This window comes from Malurus melanocephalus, unplaced genomic scaffold (genome assembly GCF_030028575.1).
Source record: "Malurus melanocephalus ecotype Western Australia unplaced genomic scaffold, MMel_1.1 scaffold_289, whole genome shotgun sequence".
Taxonomy (NCBI): Eukaryota; Metazoa; Chordata; class Aves; order Passeriformes; family Maluridae; genus Malurus; species Malurus melanocephalus.
The window spans coordinates 633,793-657,203 of NW_026623521.1; the positions used below are offsets into that span (position 1 = coordinate 633,793).

The 23,411-nt window shown below is 43.6% G+C and overlaps 2 protein-coding genes across 3 annotated transcripts in view; both read left to right on the forward strand.

Annotated features, from left to right (window-relative positions):
- Window positions 1-3,367: 3,367 nt before the first annotated feature.
- Window positions 3,368-21,033, forward strand: LOC130579732 (protein mono-ADP-ribosyltransferase PARP14-like). Its single transcript, XM_057376756.1, has 19 exons — window positions 3,368-3,597; window positions 3,868-3,974; window positions 4,066-4,099; window positions 5,119-5,193; window positions 5,894-6,091; window positions 6,276-6,560; window positions 7,471-7,707; window positions 8,551-10,802; window positions 12,260-12,493; window positions 12,770-12,991; window positions 13,973-14,057; window positions 14,987-15,136; window positions 15,648-15,710; window positions 16,747-16,914; window positions 17,785-18,003; window positions 18,104-18,697; window positions 19,160-19,305; window positions 19,810-19,984; window positions 20,208-21,033. Exons 1-19 carry the CDS (start codon window positions 3,393-3,395, stop codon window positions 20,495-20,497), a joined length of 5,739 nt encoding a protein of 1,912 aa, XP_057232739.1. The 5' UTR covers window positions 3,368-3,392; the 3' UTR covers window positions 20,498-21,033.
- Window positions 21,034-23,065: 2,032 nt separating this feature from the next.
- Window positions 23,066-23,411, forward strand: part of LOC130579730 (protein mono-ADP-ribosyltransferase PARP14-like) — a 20,102-nt gene continuing 19,756 nt past the window's right edge. The window contains exon 1 of one of the 2 annotated variants that reach the window (XM_057376752.1): window positions 23,066-23,382. In XM_057376752.1, the coding sequence (XP_057232735.1) occupies window positions 23,178-23,382 (205 nt within the window). In that variant the 5' untranslated portion in view covers window positions 23,066-23,177. The remainder of the gene's footprint in view (window positions 23,383-23,411) is intronic. The other variant, XM_057376754.1, reaches the window with a different exon arrangement.

Here is a 23,411-nt window from a genome sequence, read left to right on the forward strand (position 1 = left end):
AGATGAAACACTTCTGTTAGCTTTGCGTTATTACGTCTGTCAGCATGGCCAGCATCATGTAACCCATGTAATTGAAAAATTTTATTCAGCTGTAGCAGTGTTCACTGTGATCAGGCTATGGACTTTTACTTCCTTTCATGTTAGAAATGGCATTAGTGATTTGGGTTTTGTACATGGATCATATACAAGTGGGTACATGGATGCTACTGTATTTTTAGCTCTGCAGAAGTGCTGAATGCTGAGAGCTGTGTTGGAGCAAACAGGAAGTATCTCAGTGTCTGTGGCCATCTCTGATAGTGGGCTCCTGGTTCTGTGTTTGCCTTTGTGTTTAAACTTAAATTCAACTTTTAAATCAGCTTTTCAACTATAAAACTCTATTCTTTCCATTACATCCAATATAGATTTAAATTGTATCACARAGTTACTCTGCAGTGCCTAAATAAYCTGCCAATYACCTTTGWGGTGATGYGTCACACACACAGCCGTCCGTTTTAGTGAGTAGAACCATATCTTTAAGGCTATTGAGCACATCTAATAAATAAAATATGAAAACACCACATATGTTTCTCCATTCTTCTGTACAGGTTTTTCCTCCTTTGTGGGATACACATAGCTGTGTATTTTTTTTAATTTAGGAGCTTCCCTGTGACCCCATGATTTGACACAATTTGGACTCCATGCCACCCCCCTTTTTTCAATTTCTTAATTTATTTTTWATTTYAAGAGTCCCACATTGTGAATAGGCAGTACTACTTTGCCACCTTGACTTCCAGGTTTAGTAGTAGCGGGCCCTGTTTGATTTTCATGTGGGTTGGGATATCTTTCCAGCCGTGGTTTTGTGTTACTCTTATTTGTTTTAACATTTTACACTATTCCATGTTCCCCCCCACACACACTTTTCTGTACAGTAAAATACCAACATTCCAGTTTCTAAGCGACTGAGCTTTTCTGCACACRGAAACAAGCTGTCTTTGTGCTTCAACCCCTGCGAGCAGCTATGTACCACTGGTCACCCCCCAACCCCAGTGGGCAGAGAATCAGAAAGGAAAGGTAAGGCTTKTGCATTGAGATAGGAACTGTTTATTAACTGAAACAAAATGAGATATAYTATTACTAATAACTGTAATGAAAGGGAGGTGGGGAAGTAAAAAACCCATGAGAAACAAGTGCACAGTGGTTGTTCACCACCTGCTGACTGATGCCCAGCCTGTCACTGACTAGCAATCGTCCCCCTCAGCTGACTCCCCCCAGTTTCTGTACTGAACATTATATTCTTTGGTGTATCCCTTTGGCCTTTGGCCACTTTGGGTCACCTGTCCTGGCCATGCTCCTTTCCTGCTTCCTGTGCATCTGCTTGCTTGCAGAGCATAGGAAACTGAAAAGTCCTTGACTTGGGGTAAACATTCCTCAGCAACAACTACATTACCAGCATGTTGTCAACATAGTTCTCCTACTAAATCCACAACACAGMCCTGTATCAGCTACTAAGAGGAAAATTAACTCTATCCCAGACCAAAACAGCTGTGGAGGTCAAACCTCAGCTGGTTTTGGTCTCTCATTTCACTCTCTGTCCTGGTCAGCCAGTTCACTGATGTTAGACCCCTATTGGGCAACTCACCAGCTCTGCTTTTGTCTGCACCGAATTTTGCTGGCTGAATTGTGCAGCAGTCTAAGTGACTGTCATGGAAATCTCCCAAAGCCTTGGTAATCAGCTGTGGAGACCATTACTTTTTAATCATAGCTGTACARTTTAGGATTAAATTGACTCAATTTGTAATCACAGCAAGGAATCTTTTCAGGATTGCAGCAAGGGAGGAGAGCATGTACCTGGGCTAGTTGTGGGGAGAATAGTGCATTAGGAAATAACAGATAAACAAGTCGCCCAGCAAGAAACAAAGGATCACATCTCTATGAGTTGCTCAGCAGAGTGTCTGATGATACCTAGGCCTAGCTAGATGTTTATAATTTTTAATGACATTTGGTTATTTATCCATTTCCTCAATAAGTGTTCCGTGAAGTTGTAGGAAAAAAAATTCATTTGTCTGCTACTTCAGTGTCCCACATTTGGTCATAAGGGTAAAATATTGATGCCCAAAAAAAGAGTAGAAATAAAACCCCATAGACCATTGTATATAGAGCAGGTATTTGTTTATTGCAGCGCTGGTGTAGCGCTGGAGGTGAGGGGATCTCTCCTTCTAACCCACCTGCCTTCGCTTAAGATTGGCAGGTATTTACACATTAAGCATGGTGTAACATTACTATCGTCACTACACCCACCACCATATATGGTACAGAAATACATGATATCACAGTTCTGCAAGTGTGCATGTGTCATCCTCAATTCRGTGGTCRTGGGGGTCTCCCCCTAATGAGAGACCATCATCTTCATCATGGTGGATTTTTCACCTTTATCTTCAGGGCATGCACAGTTGTGATGTTCATGTTTTTTCTCTTCCAGGTCTTCATATTTCACTTTTCAGCTGACTGTCTTATGCTTCTGCCAAGTTCTCATTAGTGCACTCTACTGTTCCTTATTATAGCATCTACCTGTCTACTTCTTCAGAACTTTTTCTGATTTATGYTCCTTGGTGATTTTTATGTGTCTGCATACTAATTCAGCTGGTTGGATTACATCCAGCYRGTACACTATATGTTGCTAATACACTATTAAAAAACTTATAACAACATATTAAAAGCCTATTATTGGTAATATATTGAAAGCTAGTACATTGTGTATTAATAATACRTAAAAAGCTATTACATTCTATATTGATAATATATAAAAAAGTTATAAAAAGTTTTCAATCAATAGGCCTCATAAGCACCTTGTCACTTTGACATAAACCATAGGTATCAATATACAGCATAATTTCATACAGACACATACAAATTTCTTGCAGSTGAAAACTAATCTTTGCAAGGGAAAGTCTCAAGCACTCAGCTGAAAACTTCTAATCTAGCTGATTAAGTTGGTCTGAGGTAAACTCTCATTGCAACTTCCCACGGTTGTGGAAGCATCTCTGGCAAAGAATGATGAAAATGGTAATTTTACTYTTCATCATGACTTCATTTGAAAGGGTAAGGCAGGGAGAGCAGTGTTACCCAGTGGTTAGCCATTATATATGGGGTTCAGGGGCTGAAAACACTGTGACTGTTTCTTGCACGATTCTGTGAAAGCACAAGGGGCTGTGCAGCCCGGGCGCGCYCCGAGGGCGGTGAGAAGCCCGTCCGGCCCCAGTGAGGAGGCGCCGCGGGGACCGGCGCCCCGGCCGCCCGATGCGCCCGGAGGGAGCCGCCCGTTCCCGGCACTGGGCGGAGCACCAGGCACCTCGGGTTTCCCCGCCGAGAAATGAAACCGAAAGCGGCGGGGGAGAGGAGCAGTCTGGGCGGCCATGGAGGGGCAGGAATCGGGCTCCTTCCCGCTGCTGGTGCGAGGGGACTGGGGCCCCGCCGAGCCGCCGCCCGCGCTCAGGAAGAAGCTGCTCTGCTACTTCCAGAGCCAGAAGCGCTCGGGCGGCGGCGAGTGCGAGCTGCGGGCCGGGACCGAGCCCGGSACCGARCCCGGGCACATCCTCGTCTGCTTCGCCCGCCCCGAGGGTGAGCGGCCGGGCCGGGCCGGGCCGGGGGGCGCTGATGGCGATGCCCGCGGCTCAGACGGGCGGGGGGCGGTGGCATCCCCCGATCATATACWAGCGGGTACATGGATGCTACTGTACTTTTAGCTCTACAGAAGTGCTGAATGCTGAGAGCCGCGTTGGAGCAAACAGGAAATAACAGTGTCTGTGGTCATCTCTGATAGCGGGCTCTTGGTTCTGTGCCTGCCGTTGTGTTTAAATTTAACCTGAGCGGTGCYTGTTCTGTTGGCAGTGAGGCAGCGGGTGCTGCGCCGGCCGGTCCACGAGCTCGCGTGGGGATCCGGGGGGCGGCTGTCACTGCAGGTCACCGCCCTGCCCACGGATGGCGACCCCGCGCAGGTGAGAGGGGCGCAGGTGAGAGGGGCCCGGGGCCAGGCGGCCGGGCCAGGGAGGGACCGCGGGTGACCGCTCTCCTCTCGTTGCCTTGCAGGAGGCAGGACCGGCAGGCGGGGCCGAGGCACCAGGTAGGAGCTGCGGCAGGCGGGCGGGGGGCTCCGGGGATGTGGAGGCACTGTCCCGGGGAGCCCGGGCGGAGCAGTGGGGATCGGGATGGGGATGGGGAAGGAGGCGGAGCCCCTGCTCGGCCGGGCAGGGCGAACGGCGCTCTAGCGCTTTGGATCTTCTCCCCTTCCCTTCCCGAATCCCAAACACGATGGATACGATAGCTTACGATTCTTAAGGGGCAGCCCCAGCACGGCACAGAGATCTGCGCTATCCTGACTAATACACACATACACACACACGGCTAATCAATGCACACGCATAGAGGGCACTATCAATACACGCACAGCTACTCAATACACATCYGGCTAATGCCTACACACAGAACTAATCAATACACACACATAGCCAGTACAGAGCTAATCAATATGCCACTATCAGTACACACTGAAGTAATCCATGCACACRTGGCTGATGCACAGCTCCCTGAGCTCTGCCTGCAAAGTACCTGCTTGTGTGTGGCAGGGCGATTGTGCAGGTGAGGACTGGGGGCACAGGCTGGAAAAGCAGCTGAGTCAATCTTACCATTGTCCTTTGTTTTCTAATGTAGCTGTATTTCCTCTTGTTCTAAACTAGGAAGTTGAGCAGTCACGCTGAGTTAAGTGCCTCATAACAGAGGCTCTTCCAGWCAGAGGAGGTTTCCAAAGGCTTATTCTCTCCCAAGGGCAGATGTTCTCAGCACTTCTCATGTTCARTGCTGGTTTTTGTGCGAGGACAGTGCTGTAGTGCATGGCAGGACCTGCTCACAGTGGTTCATGTAGCATGACTGTGTGCTTACATTATGCCTGAGGCTTCTTGATCTGAGTGTTTCTGTACCAAATTCAACATATGGTTTAAAAAGAGGAATCTGTGGAAGTCTGYGATTCTGGCAGTGTCAAAGGAGACTTGAATGAAGTTCTGTTAGCTCCTGGGTGTACATGAATGTGTCTGTTTTCTTCTTGAGGTATCTAGTAACTGAGAAATCATTGTCATTTATCTCTAGTTAATGAATCCCAGGTGTTTCTTCCCATCTGCCAGAATACTGAAACTCCTGTGTGTACTCAGCAGRAGAAGACAGGTAAGTGTGTCATTTATGTGGTAGTGACCACTGTATTCTTGCTCCTTTGGTTTTCTGGAYCTTTCTGCTGCAGTAATGGCCTGGTCACCCTTATGACTTGTGTTGTTTGTCTAATRTAGTGTAGGAATTGTGATCCCAGACTAAAAGAAATATTTTTTTTTTTCTTTTCTATGAGTCCTTTTAGAGCCCCCGCTTCACTGGCTGCCTCAGACAGATCAGTTCCTTAGGGGTCAGCAGTGGATGCTGCCCTTTGTTCTGGCTAAGGTTGTCCCTACCTGCTGCCAGCCTTTCTGGTGCAATTTGTGCCAGAACAGGTTGGGAGCTCTGTCCCCCAGGTAGGTACAGTGCTGGCTGTGACCCACAGCACTGGCTGGAACTGGGAATGGAGAGCGTGTGCAGGCAGAAGAACACTTGCTCCCCTCATTGTGGGTTTGTGAAGAAGCTTTTGTAGCTTTAATTTCTGCTCTCCTTGCCTGGTGATGAACTGAAGTGTTTCCTCCTCACATGTTGATACAGCAGCTCCCACTAGTGATATACTTAATTTTGGATTCTTTAATTTGTTTGGGATTCTTACCCTGTTCTTTTCCCAGACCTTAAGTGTGATCGGAACAAAAAGTGCTGTGAAAGCTGGGAAGATAGGAAGCTTTGGGTTTTTTCTTAACTTTTGCCTAAGACATTAGAGTGTGATCTCTTATTTCAGAATCATGTGAGAAATTGGAAGCAGAAAAAACACCCTCTAAGAATTCTGTTATAGTAGTGACCACTGCCTCTGGGGCGGAAATAGAAGATGAGATTGTGGAAATGTACTTTGAAAATAAAAGGAAGTCTGGTGGGGGGACCATTGAGTCCTATGTCAAAAAGGATCAGCAAGTGATCATCACCTTTGAGGATGAGCAAGGTATGATTATATGTTATGGGTGTTGCATTGCTAAAGCTSCCTTTTAAAAACAGGCATTTACTGGTGCAGGATCTCTTTGTGGGTACTGCTCCAAGCAGAAATGGTGTATTATTGCTATTTTTTAACATGCTGCTCTGCTGTGACGGGAAGCAAAGATCACACCTCTGTTTTCCTGTGGGACTAGATGCTCAAGAAGTTTTGCAAAGGAAGCATCACTTGAATAAAACTGATCTGGTTGTGAAGCCGTGGCAAGTGGAGACTTTCCAGGAGTCGTGCCAAGTGGAGAACTCTGAAGGATCCCTGCTTTCCACCTCAGTTGTGCTGGAAAATGTGAAGGACACAACAAAAGATTACATGTTAATTATGCTGGTAGAGAATGTCAGTGGCTTGTCAGAGGATGATGGTGACTTCATTGTGGAAATGATACCTGAGTTATGTGCTGCTGTAGTTACTTTTACTGGAAATACTGGTAAGGARGAGTCAGAGTTGAAGCTCTTTCTTATTATCCACTTGTTTGCATGCATGTGTGTGACTGAGATTAGGCTGGGAGTATTTTCTTTCACATTTTTAAGGTTGGATCTGATACTGTGTCCTTTTAAAGGAGGATTTACTCTACTAAAGTTAATGCCATAACTTTTATCTGTAAGGTAAAGAGAGGCCAGTGCAAGTCAGAAAGAGAACCAGCTCTGGTTTGGATGGTAAACACAACAGATAGAACTGAAACYAAACTATAACTTAAAGCAAGCAATAATGTACTTAGTCTGAGAACAGATTGATGGTAAAAGCTGTCCTTGCCAAAAGCTGACCTTCAGCGAAGGTGTAGCTTTTTCTGCCTTAGAATTGATTTGTCTCTCATGYCATGCTCCAGTTGTAAATTTTTGGTGTAGCCTTTAAGAAATAAGTAGACTCTTAAGAAACTTAATTATTTTTCCCTGACAGACCAAAAAGTGATTTGACTGTCTTTTCCTGTGAAGGTAACAGGTGGGAAACAGACAAAACTAGAATGTATTTGTCATAAAACCGAGAGAACTTGAACTGTTAATTTGTGCCTGATTRGTTGTGCACAAAGCCTTAGCCCAAAAATGAACCTGATCTTGTTTTCTTCTGGGATTAAAGACTCCTACTACAGTAGTAGTAGGAAAACTAGTGGCAAATTTTGGCTGCTGTCATTGTAGTCAGCAATTGTGATCAACCATGAGGGGAATGCTGAGTGACAGATACTGAAATATGTGGAAAGAAGTAGCTTTGTGGGCACCTCTGAGCTGATTTTGTAATTCAGTGCTTTRATCAGTGTACACAGTGATAGTCTGCTAACACCATGGTAGAAAAGAGTGCTCCGAGTTTGATCTTTTCTTTTTCCTTCTCCCTTCTCTTTCTAGATATCAAGGAATTTGCTAAAAAGCTTAATCAAAACAACAGAGCAAGGCAACAACAYATTATTGCACGGTGCCTTGAGCAAACAAAAAGTGTTAGGGCTGAAAATATACCACCCAACACACCCAATGACTACATAACCATCTACTTTGAAAATAAGAAGTACGGAGGTGCACAAGTGGTGGATGTTCAACAGCTGCCTGATGAAGATGCAGCTATCATTACATTCAGTGATCAAAAAGGTAGTGCAGAAATGCAGAGCCCTTATTTCTTTGAGAACCTCTCATTTAAAGACCACAATGTGGATTTTCTAGAGAAATTACTCATTTGCCTTTATAAAACAGCAGATCTGGTGCTTTGCCAGGGGGTATCATGCTAATTGGAATGCAAGCTTTAGTTTTAGACCTGGGCATAAAGCATAGAAATTTTTAGTATTCTGGGCAGCTTATTTCACCCAGGCCTTGATCCTTACAGAGTTCAGGTTACAGTTTGAGTTCAGTGGAGAATGCACRGCCCCATGGGCACAGGGACTTCCCCCCACCTGTCCCCTTGACCACCAGCTGCAAATGGCAACTTGTGCTGTCTGGTTCATCTCAGGACAATTTCTTGGGCAGCTTTTTGGCTGGACAGCAGCAGCTGTGGGCTATCCAGTCAGTGACAGAAAGATGAGTGGCTGTGGAAGGTGTAGGACAAAGGAGAAGCTGGAGGCATTGCAGAGAAGGAGAGAGATGGTCTTTTGAAGGGAAGCAGAGGAGCTGTGGTTTGATACTGCTGTGTAATAGCCCAGAAAATTACTGAGCACTTCACGTATTGGGGGGCAGAGACTTTGCACACCTCCTCCCAGAGGTGGATGCTGTTGTGCTTAACTCTGTCTTCAGCTTAGTTTCTGGCATTTAAAAGAAGTAATTCTTAAAAAAATTGGWATTATTTGTATCTGGGAAGGGGAGGAAATTAATCTAAAAATGTTCTTAGAAAGAACAAACATTGTATAGAAAATACAGTCTAAAAATACCCAGACAATGAAAAAAAAAACCAAAAGAGAAGATCTTAAGCGCTGACATTAATAACTTGTTTGTTTGTTTTAGATGTAACAAATATCCTGGCAAAGAAGCATTCACTCAACAAAACACCAATCTCWGTCTATCCTTACTACACCTCGCTGGAAACAGCTCTATATGGAAAGGAAGGGCCRCAGATAAAGAAGCCAGATCCAATTACATTGCCTCTGGATCCCTATATCTGGAATTATTTGCAAGGGAATAGTAGCTTAATCGAAGCAATAGATCATGAAATGGCAAAGTGTAATTGTGTGCCAATGTGGCCTGAACCCCTCTGTGCAGACCCAAAAGTTACTTTGAATCCTTCAAGTATTTTTTCTGAGCGGAAGAGATCAGTATCTCGATTGGTCAAAGCATGGAAGGAAAAAGTTTCCACAGCATTTTCACACAGCATATCAAAATACAAAGCAATTCAATGTCAAGTAAGCACAGAGGTGTGGGAAGCCATTAGAAACAGCTTTCCCCGTGATGAAGTTCTGGTGATCCCAAATATTTCCAAGGATTTACATGTTCTGGTCGGTGAAAAAGAAGTTGTGAAGAAGGTTGAACAAGAACTGAAGCTTCTGATTAAAAAGGCCACCAGAGAAATTGAAAGAGAAAAGCAAAGAACTGAACTGAAAGTAKTGTCAGTGAATCCAGGGGAATATGGAATTATACAGATTACTGGTCTTGAGGAAAAATTTCGTACTGAGTTCCCAGACCTGCAAATAACTTATGATTATTTGCAGAGGAGCATTAACCTATCTGGAGTGCCTGAGGAAGTTTATAAAGTAAAAGGGGAAATACTTGATCATATACACAAAATGGTAAAGAAAACAATTAATATCCACAATTACATTTTGCAGTTTTTACAGCATATTGATAATGAAACTCTGTCACAGAGCCTCTTTATGTCAAAACAAATTAGTGCCTTTTATGAGCTTGGTGTGGGAGGTATYGTCCTGAAAGGGAATTCTCCTGAAGATCTCCTAAAAGCAGARGAAGAAATAAAGAAAGAACTGGACTACAAAAGTATTGCTTTGGAGGATGAGGCAGTCCTCCAGAAGGAGGAATGGCAGATGCTCACCAAGGAAAACTGCTCTAAGGAAGATGTAACAGTCACTCATGCAGAGAGCCAGGTCATAATTGTTGGTCTTTCTCAAGCAGTAGCAAAAGCCTTTGAGGAACTTTCCAACTTTATAGATGAAAACACAGAGGTGCAAAAGGTCATTGGAGGAAAACCTATGGCAGTAATAAAGTTTTTCCAGAATGAGAAGGTTGATGATTGGGCTGGCTTACAAAAAAATGGCGTGAAAGTTGACTTTAGCACACAGAGAAACTGTGGAGTTATTTCCTTGAGTGGGCAGAGGACAAAAGTGCTGGAAGGAGCCACCTTAGTTGAGCAAATTCTGTCTGGCTTGCATTTTAAGCGTATGGAAATTAGAGCTCCAGGAGTCAAGGAATTTATAAAAGAGGAAGTCCACCTCTTGGCTCCCCATGCAAAACAAGAGTTCAGGTGTTTAGTCCTACTGGAAGAGCAGCCAGAAGGGCAGCTGGAAGAACAGAAAGAACAGAGTAMCAGAGGCAAGCCTTATATGCAGGTGACCATGGGTGAAACTGTGATAGCGCTTTTTGAAGCTGACTTGTGCACTCAYCACGTTGATGTTGTGGTGAATGCATCTAATGAAAACCTAAAACACATTGGTGGCCTGGCTGACGCCCTGTCAAGAGCAGCTGGCCCAGCACTGCAGGAGGAGTGTGATGAGCTGGTGAGGAAGCACGGGAATTTACAGCCCGGCTGCGCAGTGATCACGGGCGCCGGGAAACTGCCCTGCAAGAACGTCATTCACGCTGTCGGGCCCAGGTGGAGCAACGAGGAGCCACAAAGGTGCACGTGGTTGTTAAAAAAGACAGTGAAAAAATGTTTGCAGCTAGCTGAAATGTACAATTATCAATCCATAGCTCTGCCTGCTATAAGTGGAGGGATTTTTGCCTTCCCATTGGAAGTGTGTACGTCTTCRATTGTGTCCTCCATCAAGGAGACCTTGGAAGAATCCAGGGGGAGCAGCAGCTTGAAGGAGGTTCACCTTGTGGCTTTTGCACAGGATAACGTTCAGGCTTTCAGCAAGGCTCTTAGAGAAGTGTTTCCAGATTCTTCCTACAGGTCACTGCATCAGGCCAAGACAGTCCCTCAGTCTAGGAAGAGGAAAGCTTCCCAGTCTGGGAAGAACTTGCCATTCATAACAACTGAGGAAGGCCTTGACATTGTGCTGCAAACRGGAAGCATTGAAGATGCTACGGTAAGTGTTATAAATTATCTGCTRCTGAAGGATAGAGTGGGTTCTTTTGTGTCTTTTCTTAAAACAAGCAAACACAAAACCCATAACTGACCATCACCTGTAACTGGCAATGTTACCTGTTCATGTGTTACTGAAATTGGCTATTGCTGCTCGTAACAAGAATTGCTATTGCTGTCTTACCTGGTAGGTGCAGATGGCTGTGCAGCACTGCGTTTTGTCATCTACTGATGCACAGGTACACAGACCACAGAACCACAGAAAAGTTAAGGCTGGAACCTTAAGTCCAACCTCCCTGCTCAAGTAAGGCTCCCTGCTGAGCATGTTATGTGCCCAKASAGCTTTGGAATATCTCCAGAAATCCCTGTGGTGCATTACAGTTCAGCAGAAGCAATGGYRGTCARCAGGARCYGTTCTGGGCTCCAGACCCTCCTGAMYCTTCCTTGCTGGGCAGGAACCATCTTCAGACAGCACTCAGATTCAGATATCTTGATTCTGAGAGGGTGGTACTAGTGCAAAAGACAGAGTTCTCAGTGTTGGTTAAAGTGAGCCCTTGCTGTGGGAGAGTGGCTGGTGCTTCCAGGTGCTCTCAAGGCAGYGCTGACATGAATATCTGAGGCCAGGCCCACAGCCAGACACGTTCTCCCTGCATCTGTGGGATGTTGGTCTTTGTTATGTCATTGGTGAGCACTGGCATGAAACATGCAGTTGGTATTGCACTTTTTATGGAGAACCACAGTCACTAATTGATTTCCAGTTGCCTYCTGCATTGGATTTTTGTTAGCTGGCTGATAGATACTTTACTGGGATCWCCAGTACTGGAAGCAACTCCATCCAGAAACCTTCCTGTAATGGCCAGCAAACCCTCTGAGGAGGGGATGCCTCCTRCAGCTTGTGCATGCAGCTCCTCCAGTTGACCAGGGCAGAATATATGTTAAAATGTGTTTAGGGGCCCTTCCTGAGCAGTTAAACACAMAATATTCAATGCCCTTTGTATTTCTCTCATTCATAAATTGGTGCTTTTCTCACTTCTTTCTCCCTAGATCACACCCAGACTTGTTTGTATTCAGCTTCTGCTTGTCCCCCTAAACCAGCCCTGTATGGGAGGCCCTGCCTACCTCAGTGAACTCGGATTTTGGGCTGAAAGCCTCTCTTTGAGAGCAAACTTGCATAAATGTTTTTCAGATGGAGGTAGAATGAATTAGCCAGGAATGCAGAACTGTTAATTTTCTCCCATTAGGCTGAAATTAATTTCATTGTTAACTCAGTTATGTTCCTTTGGGCAGGCTCATGATATTAGAATTGAGCATAGCTTCTGGTTTATTCCAAAACTTTGTTCGCTCTGGTTGCTATCCCAAAAATTTACCTTGTAAACCATCAGGCAAGCTGTGTTTGATTAACCAAGGCAAAATTTAAATTTGATACTCACAAGCTAGAGTTTTCACTTGTGTGTTTTTCAGACATCCATTGTTGTCACCAGTATTCGCAAAGATCTTCAGCTTGACAAAGGGCCACTTTCTAAAGCTTTGCTAAACAAGGCAGGGYCGATGCTTCAGAGAGCCTTGAGAAAAGAATGCAGAGGAAAAGTACCCGAGGAAGGATCCGTGTTGAGAACACCAGGTTATAATCTGGATTGCAGTGTTGTGCTTCATGTTGTCCTACCTGGGTGGTCCCTGAATTACAAACCTGCAAAGGTATAAAGGGTTTTTATTTGCCTGAATTTGTCTTGGATYTATAGTCTGTTTAATGCCACTATTKCTCTGAAATGGGGAACAGTGTCATAGAAGATGAGAGAGTTTTTAACTGTGTTCTTTTTTAACTGTGGGACCAGTCCTTTGTTGACTAATAAATTCCTTGTGAGTTCCTTGTGTATGCAATTGAATGTATTTTAATACCAAGAGACAGCTAAGGTTCCATATACTGTGAAAAAAATTACCTCCAGTAACAGAAAAAATAATTGTGCTTTACAGATCTTGGGTGACATAATCACAAAATGCCTGGAGATTGCTGAAGAACTGTCTTTGAAATCAATTACTTTTCCAGCCATTGGGACAGGGAATTTAGGATTTCCAAGCTCTGTTGTTGCTAAATTATTGTTTGACAAAGTGTTTGAATTCAGTAGTAAAAACAGASTAAATTCTCTTGAAGAAGTTCACTTTCTGGTGCATCCAAAAGACACAGCTAATATTCAGGTRAGTTCCTGTGTTTTCCCCTCTCTATTACATGCTGATATACTTGGGTCTGTCTCATGATGTTTGGCTATCTGATGATCAAAAATCCACGAGGTGCTTGTTCTTATACTAAAGAAAAAGTTTGCTGACAGCCTCTCTTGCCTACACTGAAAGTTCTCTTTTTGATTCTACCCTTCACCCTGTCCTGTACAGTCCTGCTCCCTTCCTACCCTTTTCTGTTTCCTGGGAATCATAGAGCCAAAAGTGTAATTACTCTTTATCTCATGAACTCAYCTAATTCTTCAGTCTGTAGGTTGGACAGGTTTGCTCTAACTCCTGCATCAGTGTCTGCACCCTTGGAAAAAAGGTGTGCTTTTAATGGAGTGCTGAGGTCTTTCTAGGAGGAATAACTGTGCWAGGATTGCTGTGCTGGTTAACTTCTCCAGTAGAAACACACCAATATTCTGCATCCCCCTTTCTTCAGGGTCACATTAGCTTTTATTTCCAATATCCTCGCTCAAGTCACTCATTTCACATCAAAAGAGAGCAGTCACACTGTAAGTTGATGTCCTGATAAATGTTTCTACATCTGCTTTCTGTACTTTGTGCAAGAGCTAATATATTTTGGAAGGCTAACCTTGAGAAGGCTGCTGCCTCAAATCCTGAGCTATTGTGCACAGAGAAGGGTGGCATTACTTGTAAGAGCTGAGTTGAACTATTCACTCAGTGKGAGGATGCCTTCTGCTGCTGTATCCCTGTGGAATGGTAACCACAGTGGTAACCACAGCTTTGACTCAGTTTTTGTAGCTCTGTGTGTGGCTCACACTGAACAGCCTTACTCTCTAAGAACAACGTTTCAGGGCTTGCCATCAGCATTTTGGCAGATGACATGGAGTAATTTGCGTTTAGCTCTTTCTAAATGTTTTTTAGCTTTGCTTTTCAAACCTTTATTTCTACTGAGTCAAGATTTCTACAGGGGTTGATTGTAATTTCCTTCTCTAGGAATTTTCAGATGAACTTGGAAACAGATCTGCAGCTCTTAAAGGAGAGCTGAGGCTTTCTCCAAATGAGGCTAGTGGAAGCACAGGTAAGCTTATTTCACAGGAGCTGTATGTCTACTGATTTTTAAATTTTTTTTTAAATATTCCAGGGAATGCGTTCATTATGGATGTTTAGGTGCTTGTTTGGTGAGCATGTCATTCCCAAAGTCTGAGTGGCTGCTGTAAAGGCAGTATTTTCAGGCCGAGTGCCTGTTATGTCTGAAATAGTGTTAGAGATGCTAAGGGGRAAAATGTACCTGTGACTCCTTGTCTGGATAGTGCCCCTAGAAATTGAAACAGCAGAAGCTATAAGGTGTCAAGGGCATAAGCAGGGCTTTTTCTTTTATTGCTGCAGCAGTAGATTGAGCTGTGAACAAGTCAGTGTCTTCCTCTGTCCTGGGAAGGCAGCTCAGTTCCTGGTTATGTGGCCTCCTTGGAATACTCTTCCATCTTTTTGTGTTCAGATGRATAGCAAAATCAAACTGAAATATCTTTGGAATCTTAGTGGAACTGCAGCCTGTAAAAAAAMCAGTTACATGTTGAAAATTAATTATGATTTTGCAAATAGCACATAGGTRAAAAGTTCCTCCTTTTCATGCAGTGGAGAACCTGCTTGGAAACTGTGAGACACAGGAGCAAAGGACTGAAACTTAAAAAGTTTGCTGCTCTTTATATTGGAGTTTTACAAAGGCTCATGCAGTAAAATGTCACTAAGTAGTGTCTGCATACCAGGTGTGCAGCAAAACACACTTGCCCTGCCATCCTGCCATGAGTAGCAATGATGGGAATGAGTGCAGGTCGAGTAAAGACTCCTGCGAGAAGGAATGATTTTCAGTTAGCATGGCAGGCAATCCTCTTCACAGGCTGAGTCTGCAGCCAAAGTGTGGTCTCAGCAGGCATTGTACCCATGAAAAGGCCCCTTATCTTTTACATCATCACTCCCTTCTGCTCAGGGTCTGCATTTCTTTTCCTGCAGCTTTTTCTGCTCTCTCTTCAACCTCAGCACATGATGTGCATGAAGTGACAATTGGCTCCATCGTGTTCCGGGTGGTGGAAGGTGATATCACCAAGGAGGAGGCAGACGTCATTGTAAACATAACAAACCAAACCTTCAACCTCAAAATAGGTATTTTAATTGATAYTATGTATGAAAAAATTATGTGTGCTTGGAAGGGCTGGGAAAGAAGAGGAGGAAGTATTCAGTGTTTTAAACCCTTTCATTTGTTTCACAGTGTAGTTTCTGTTTTGCTTCTTAGGGTACAAAAGTTCAACTAGGGAGTGTCTGAAATTTTATTCTSTTGTTAATCTGTGTTACAGGACAGTGTGTTTAAGACTCTCTTGCAGATGGGGAAATAATTTTCTTTTAATACAGAACCTTTTCATAGAGCACCTCTCAGACTAAAGGAGAAGACAAACCTCAATGCGTTTTTGACCTTAGTGAAACTTGTTAGGTACTTTAAACATCAATTTGAATTGAAACGCATATAAGGCTAAAATTTTGGCTGCAGTGTTTTTTATTTATAATCTGTAATGTTGTTAGATTTGAGATGTTTTAGATGTGATGAGGCATACAGTTCTGCCTTAGATGGGACTTTAACAGCAGTAACAGTGGTTTCATGCTCCTCTTCTCATTTAAGGTGTCTCCAGAGCAATTCTGAMTGGTGCTGGAAAAACAGTTGAAGATGAATGTGCTATACTAGGTATGGTACAACATTTCTGACCTTTCCAAAKGTGTTAATGCGTGGCRGGGAATCTCTTGGAATRCTTTCTCAGCACTGACTACTGTAGKTCCATCTGTATTATGCACTSTGTTACAGCAGCTTGTTTTTAATCAGTTAATGTGGTATTAGTAAAACATCTAATGAGGAAAAGAAAAGAAAATTCTTCAAGAGGAGACAGCTTCTAAGCATACATAAAGATGCAAATCTATTAGATTTTACATCGTCTTATTCCAAAGAAGATTTCCATGATAAAAACAGAGTCATCATCAAACAGAGCCATGAGCAAGGGATGATGTTGTCAAAAATGTTAATAGAGAAGCCATCTCTCACTGGAAACAACTGTGTAGCTTAAACTCCTTTTGTTATTTCCCAGAGAGATGTTTGCTGTTGGCCTAACTGGTAACTCATTACTGGGTGACYATTTTTCATCATGTGAAGCTGAGTCCCTGCCTCAGAAGAGGCATTCATTTGTAGGCCAAATTCAGCTASTGGACAGCGACTGTAATGAAATAGGAGTAAAGATGGATGAGTATGTGGTTTAAAACACCAGAAAATAAGGGAAGTGGGAAATAGGCAGGTGTGGAGGTCAGCTTGGAAGACCAACCMAAGGAAAAGGATTTGTGGAAGAGATCAGAGGTAAAATAAACAAGCTTCTTTTGCACAGGCTAAGAGAGTAATTTGGGCTAGGTGGCCTGGGGGTAGATGGCATGTTTGTGTTTGTGTGTGAAGACAGGGTGCCAGTCTGCGTGAAGTTCTCCAGGTTTACCAAGCAAGCCTGAACAAATAAAGGCACACACTAAATTTATTTGCCAARGAAGGCAAGTATTTTACAAACATAAATTGAGTTCTTGTGCTTTRAAAGTGAAAATTGAGCGAGGAGGTTGCTCACTTTATTGAAGGACACGTGAAGCTTATCCTGAGGCATATTTGTCACCATTTCTTATTTCCTAATGAGGACTAGTACACATCTCTATTGTGGATAATTGTTGATTATTTTGTCCTATTTATGTTTCAGCCCTGCAAACTAACAGCAACTATATCACCACCCAGGCAGGAAACCTACCATGCAAAAAGATAATTCATTTTGTTGCCCAAAATGATATCAAGTTCCTGGTCTCCCAGGTGCTCCAGGAGTGTGAACTACAGCAGTACACCTCTGTCGCCTTCCCTGCAATTGGAACAGGTCTGCATCTCTCTTKTTTGAAAAGGATTCAGTGCATGTGATTCTGCTGATCTCAGGGCTCAAGTGATGAATTTGATTTATCTGGAGGGGTGATTATTTGGTGAAAAGATATTTGGAAACTGCATCTTTAAAATTGTTATTAGAGGTATATGAAAGCTAGAAAGCTTCAATCCTTGCAGTGATCTAGTACATAAAGAGCATGARTGTTCTAGAGCCAGCACTTCCTTGCTAACAGGGATTCAAAGGTATGTCTGGGCTTCCTAAAGATCCTGCAGCCTGGTGTGTGTGGGCAGCTCATCAAAGAATAKCCAGGAACCTGCTTCTCCATTGCTGAAATCAGTAGATGACACAACCCTGGCCAGCAGCCRCACAAGTAGGGTTGTCATGGACTGAATGCAAAACTGTTGAAAAGGCCAGATTGTCCGTTTTCCTTCCCTTGTTATTTTCAGTGAGCTTGGTAGAAATCCCTGGAGTTAAGAGAATCCAGAACTGCACCTCATGTGTGTGGGAGCCTCTTGCATGAATAAAAGTAGGCTTGCATTTTGAGCGAGGAGTGGAGCACTGGGCCTCTGAACAGCCAGGCCTGTGGCCTGTTGGATCCCCGAGCCATACCATCTACATCATAACCTGATTGGTTGCCATGTCAACAAAAAGAAATTTCAATTTTTCCCTTGCTGGAAAGGTTGTCCCCAACTTTCTTTTCCTGACAAATAAAAACCTTTCCTTATTGCAGCCTGATGTTATTCTTGACCAGTTTATGATACAGGGTATGATTGTGGGTATCATCATAGCTGTTCTTTTAAAGGTGTTTTAATCATCTGTAACAGTTATTAACACTTTTTAGAGCAAAATATCTGCAACTTTTTTCAGGAGAGGCAGGCCGCAATCCATCTGAGGCAGCTGACAACATGATAGATGCGGTGACTGACTTTGCAAGAAGGAATCCTGCTCCATCTTTGAAAATGATTAAAGTTGTCATCTTCCAGCCACATCTGATGAGCGTGTTCCAAGCAAGCATGCAGAAAAGAGAGAAGTCTACTGTAACACGAATCAAATCATGGGTTTCCAAGGCGTATCACATGGCTGGGTGTAAGTAGATGTCACTTAAGTACAGGTTATAGATCAAGCTTTTTTAGCACTGGTTAATAAAGATTAATATTAATTACAATATTTATGTATTTCAATATAGCATTACTGAGCTCTGAAAAACGTTCCCCAAAGGTAAAAACCAAAGTGGTTTTGGAAAAGAAAATCGACCTGGCTGTTGTGCAGATYTGTGGTGAAAATAAAAAAGAAGTGGAAGCTGCTGAAAACTGGCTGAGAAGTACAATTTCAAAAGAACAATCTCAAACAGAAATTGTAGATGAGTGTATCTCTCATTTCAGTGAAGAAGAGACTGAAGAACTGCATGACCTACAAAAGAATTTAAAAATAGTTTTTCGTTTGAAGAGTGACTCTATTGGAATTTCAGGGGTTACAAAAGACGTCTGGATGGCTGCTTCAGCTATTCAGAAAATCATCCTGCGGGTAAAAGTTGCTAAAGAAAAAGAGACCCAGGCAAAATTTTTACAAAATTTAGTTGAGTGGAAATATTCAAAAAAGGATTCTTATGTGCCCTTCGACTGTCTCACAAATATGGAGTTGGAAAATGCTTACAGCAGAAAGCAGAAAAATGTTGAAGTCACCATTGGTGAGCAGAAATACACAGTGGATATAGAGAGTAAACAGGCTGTGGATGCCCAAGGAAAACAGATACTTGTTATACGTGTTGATAAATCTGAAGGTAAGTAAAAGCATCTTGACAGACTGATGTTCCCACCTGAAAACACAGTTGTATCCAGTAAGAAAACAGAAAGGAATGGTGAGAATATTCCAGGTATTCTTAGGAGCTTTGTGCAGGTGCCTTGCTGGAGACTGTAGAAAGGAAACAAATTGGGAAAATAAAGAACCTTGCAGCTATTTAAAATACTTTGAAGAGCAAGTAATGCATTCTGATGTTCTCAACAGGCTTACTAGCAATAATTTTCTTGTAGAAATTGTCGTTTTAGATCTCAGCTCACTTCTGTTCTTTGAGAACCTAYCCTCTTCCATTTACTACTACTGGTCCTTTACAATAGAAAGAGATACCTCCTTCTGATTCATCCATAAGCAAGATGTATGGACTTTTAGAAGGATTTGTAACAGGGCATATTTAATTTTAAGCAGGGGATTTGKGTGAATAGGATTGATCATGTTTTTACTGCAGATCAAGAGTCAACAGTGCTCCCTCCAACGTGGGACCCCATGGAAAATGAGCGAGTCAAAATAGTGGAACTAAAACCAGAATCAAGAGAGTATAAAGATGTGCAGGCAAAGTTTCTGCGAACCTGTCAGTCATTCAAAATTGAAAAGGTAAAAGCAAGTCTAATAACAACAGAAAAAGGAATTCCCCTGGGGGGTCTGAAGTTGGACTACTCTTTCTGGCTGTCACTAACTTTAATCAGCTTTAATCAGTTTAATGTTGCAGTTGAGGTATTTGGAGCAGCTCTTAGGCAGTCAGTTCTTCAGCTCCAGGGGCAGTGCTCTTCCTTGGAATGGTTTTTGCTGTAGCAGAGAACSTATTTTCTCACATAAGCCATGTGTGCTGTGCAGGCCCAGCAGACATCTATGACCTGGAAACCTGCGAAACACTCCTGTCTTGTTTCCCAGGGAGTCTTTGTCTCATGATTTGGGCTGGGTTCTGCTATCTGCCATGCCAAAGTTTGGAAGGATTTGACTAACTTATTTCATCATCTGGTATATGTGCACTGGAGCTAGGAGGGGAATATTGGAAGCACATTTAATRATTGATAAACTAACTTTTTTCATCACAGCAACCTACCCACTTTCTTTCTGTCTTACTTTTAAACTTCACAGATTGAAAGGATACAGAACCCGTATTTTTGGAAGGCTTACCAAATAAAAAAGTGTGAAATGGATAAAAAAAATGGCAGCATCAAAAATGAGAGGCTTCTATTTCATGGGACGAGTAAGGAGTCATTAATCTTAATTAATGACCGTGGATTTAACCGGAGCTATGCTGGAATGCACGGTATGTAACTTAAAAAACAATTCTTATTTTCCTGATTAGGGCTAGGACTGATTTGCCATGTCATCTGTAYAGTCCTGCCTTGTATGCAATATTATTTACTTTGCTGTATCTCTCTAATGCAAATAAAAAGTAGAAATGTCCAGAGATTCACAGGCTCTRAAGGTGGCAGATGAGGAATTGCTGCTACTGAAACACTCACAAACATTTGTTTTTCTGACTACAGCTGCAAACTTTGGAAATGGAACATACTTTGCTGTTAATGCCAACTATTCTGCCCACGACACCTACTCTAAACCAGATGCGAATGGGAAGAAGTACATGTACTTGGCTCGAGTCCTTGTTGGAGAATATTCTCAGGGAATAAGAGGATCGATTACTCCGGCATCAAAAAATGCTGGCAACTCCGTAGATCTGTTCGATAGTTCAACTGATAACATGACCCACCCATCCATGTTTGTAATTTTTAATGACATTCAAGCTTACCCAGAATATCTTATCACTTTCACTAGATAAGTATTTTGATTGCAGCCACAACTGTGTTCTTTTCAGCCTTTATGATGGATGGAAACACCTRTAACAACACATTACAAAAATAATAGACTTGTGTCAAATTAATTTCTGTTTCCATTCAAGCAATCTCTGGCAATTTCTGATGCCCCTGAAGCTTGTTTACACTCGGAGCAGCTGAGTGTATTAACACTCCAGCACAATATTGTACTGCAAACCTCTTTGAGATTACGTTGAGCCTTTGTGCTGTGTCAGCCTTTCCATATAGCCTTAGGACCTTCCTAATTGCTGTAGGGGAAGTGGAAGAGATAATGCAGCCACGGACCATTCAGTGTCCCATTTTTGTGCCTTCTTACACTCTGACAATCTCATAATGGATTATGATAGAGCGGTTTTCAATAAATGTACCACTTATATTTAATGGCTTGTGTTTGTCTAAACCTCTGTGAACATTTAGCAGTGGTTTTCAACCAGTGAGCTTCAATGAACTTGACATTTCTCATATGGATTGACTTGCTTTTCATACAATAACCCCACKGCTTTGCAGCACCTCCAACTTCAGAAAGCACTTGGCTCCTGTGAATATTTTGGGTTTGACTTACTTKGTTGTATAATCAAGAAAAAAAATCTTCCAATGCTTTCTTTACATAATTAGTTAGGTTACTGTCAAAGTTTTACCAGGGATTGGTGTGTCCATGTGCGCAGTGACTACTGTAGGGTAACTGTGGCCAAGGAATACCTTTCCTAGGGAAGGTGATGTGAAATAACATGAATCTGCAAGTCAAGTATCTCAACAGAGCCATAAATCTCAGGYTGTTCATTTACACCTATCCCATCACTCCTGCAACAGCACTGGAACYGCTCCTTTTGGGCTTTTTGGCTTTTTACCATGTCAGTTTTCTAACCACTGAAAATTGCTGACTGTCAAAATCAAGTGGGTTGATTGAAATCAATTTCACCYAGAGCTGGAAATCAAGATACTGCTATGGGGGCCAAAAGTCTTAAGTTGTGCTTGTACAATGAATCAACGTATTAAATCCCTGTAACAAATACCCATGGCCAGTGGTTCATCAGTGTGCCAGGAGCCAGAGGAAATAGCTCCAGGTGCATCATTGCAGCTGATGGRTCACTGGTACCAGTCTGAGTGTTCTCTCCAGGAGCCAGCACTGCATCAGGTCTCAGCTTCCCCAGTGCCACAAGAAGCTGCAGTGGACACCAAAGTGTTTTTTCACCAGTGCTTGCATTACAGGTGCTGAAGGCATCAAGCCTGGAGCAGAAACCTGTAGCTCTGGGCTCTGTGCAGGCCATGAGGGACAGACACTGCTTTACCACGTGAGTTTATTCCTACAGAAGGGCAAAGGCTGGAGGCAGGAGCATACAAAGGGATCAGGAATCACTGGACAGCCTGAATCAGAAGGGACCCACAAGGATCATCAGGTCCAGCTCCTGGCCTCGCACAGGACACCCCCAGAGTCACACCATGTGCCTGAGAGCATTGTCCAAGTGTTTCTTGAAGCTGTCAGGCTTGGTGCTGTGACCATTTACCTGGGGGGCCTGTTCCAGTACCCAACCACCCTCTGAGTGAAGAACTTTTACCTAATACCCAACCAAAACGTCCCCTGGCACAGCTTGTTCTACCTTGATTTTGTTTCTCTGCCAGCAATGATGCYAAGTGTGGAATATGTAAGAATTTTCTTAAGAAACCATGTTTTTGACGTTTGATCTTTGTAAACTTTCAAGTTTAATCAACAAGAAAGGTGATTTTATCCATGAAACACATAGCAGCTAGCAAGTAAGCTATAACTGATATCCAAGTGTTAGAAAGACAATTTGCTTGTTAGCAGAATTGCCTTGTTAARGTTAAGGGCTTGACATRTTTCAATGWTTTGAGACTTTGGGGGGAGGTCAGCAAAGCTTGGGAAGAAGGATTTACCACTGATTGTGGACACAAAGAATGCAGAATTTACAGGCCACAAGGTCATTTGGCAGAACCCCCAAGATAAGGAGGAAACTAATAAAGACAACTCAGCAAGTGKGCTGAATCAGCTCTTACTGGGTTAACGTAATTCCAGCAAGRGGAGATGGTGACCACCAACTCATATCCTATGAAGTCAAGAAACCCACCGACCCAGAAAAAGAGAAAGACTAAGCATGTGAACTAATTGACATGAGAAGCAAGAGAATCATTAACCCATAGTAGACAGAATACTAATCAATAAAGGMACTAAGTTACTTGTAGCCAATGAACATTAAAGCCTTTTTTTGCTAAAGTGTATAACGAATGAAAATTTTCGTAGTTGCCACGCTGGCTTTGTGGACTTTCCCCCAGTCCCTTTTCTGGGTAGATGAATCAAATGCCTCGACACCCGTGCGTGAATCGGCCTCTTGCACACCGGGACAACAGAGAAACCTCTCCTGGGACAACAGCGGGACGGGACGGGCTGCGAGCCCCCGGCACAGGGCAGAGAGGGCATTGATAAGGTGAAGGGGGTGCTTTGGATATTCCAGCGGCAGAGGAGCGAAAGGGCGCGGGCGTGAAGCGGTGCCTGGAGGACCCGGGCCAGGTGTATCGCGAAGCGGGCAGCGGAGACACAACAGTGTCGTGCATGCCGGGAAAAGCCGCGCCCCGGCGGGCTGGGAATCGAAAGCGATAACGCAGCGGGGGAGAGGAGCAGTCTGGGCGGCCATGCAGGGGAAGGAACCGKGCTCCTTCCCGCTGCTGGTGCGAGGGGACTGGGGCCCSGCCGAGCCGCCGCCCGCGCTCAGGAAGAAGCTGCTCTGCTACTTCCAGAGCCAGAAGCGCTCGGGCGGCGGCGAGTGCGAGCTGCGGGCCGGGACCGAGCCCGGSACCGAACCCGGGCACATCCTCGTCTGCTTCGCCCGCCCCGAGGGTGAGCGGCCGGGCCGGGCCGGGCCGGGG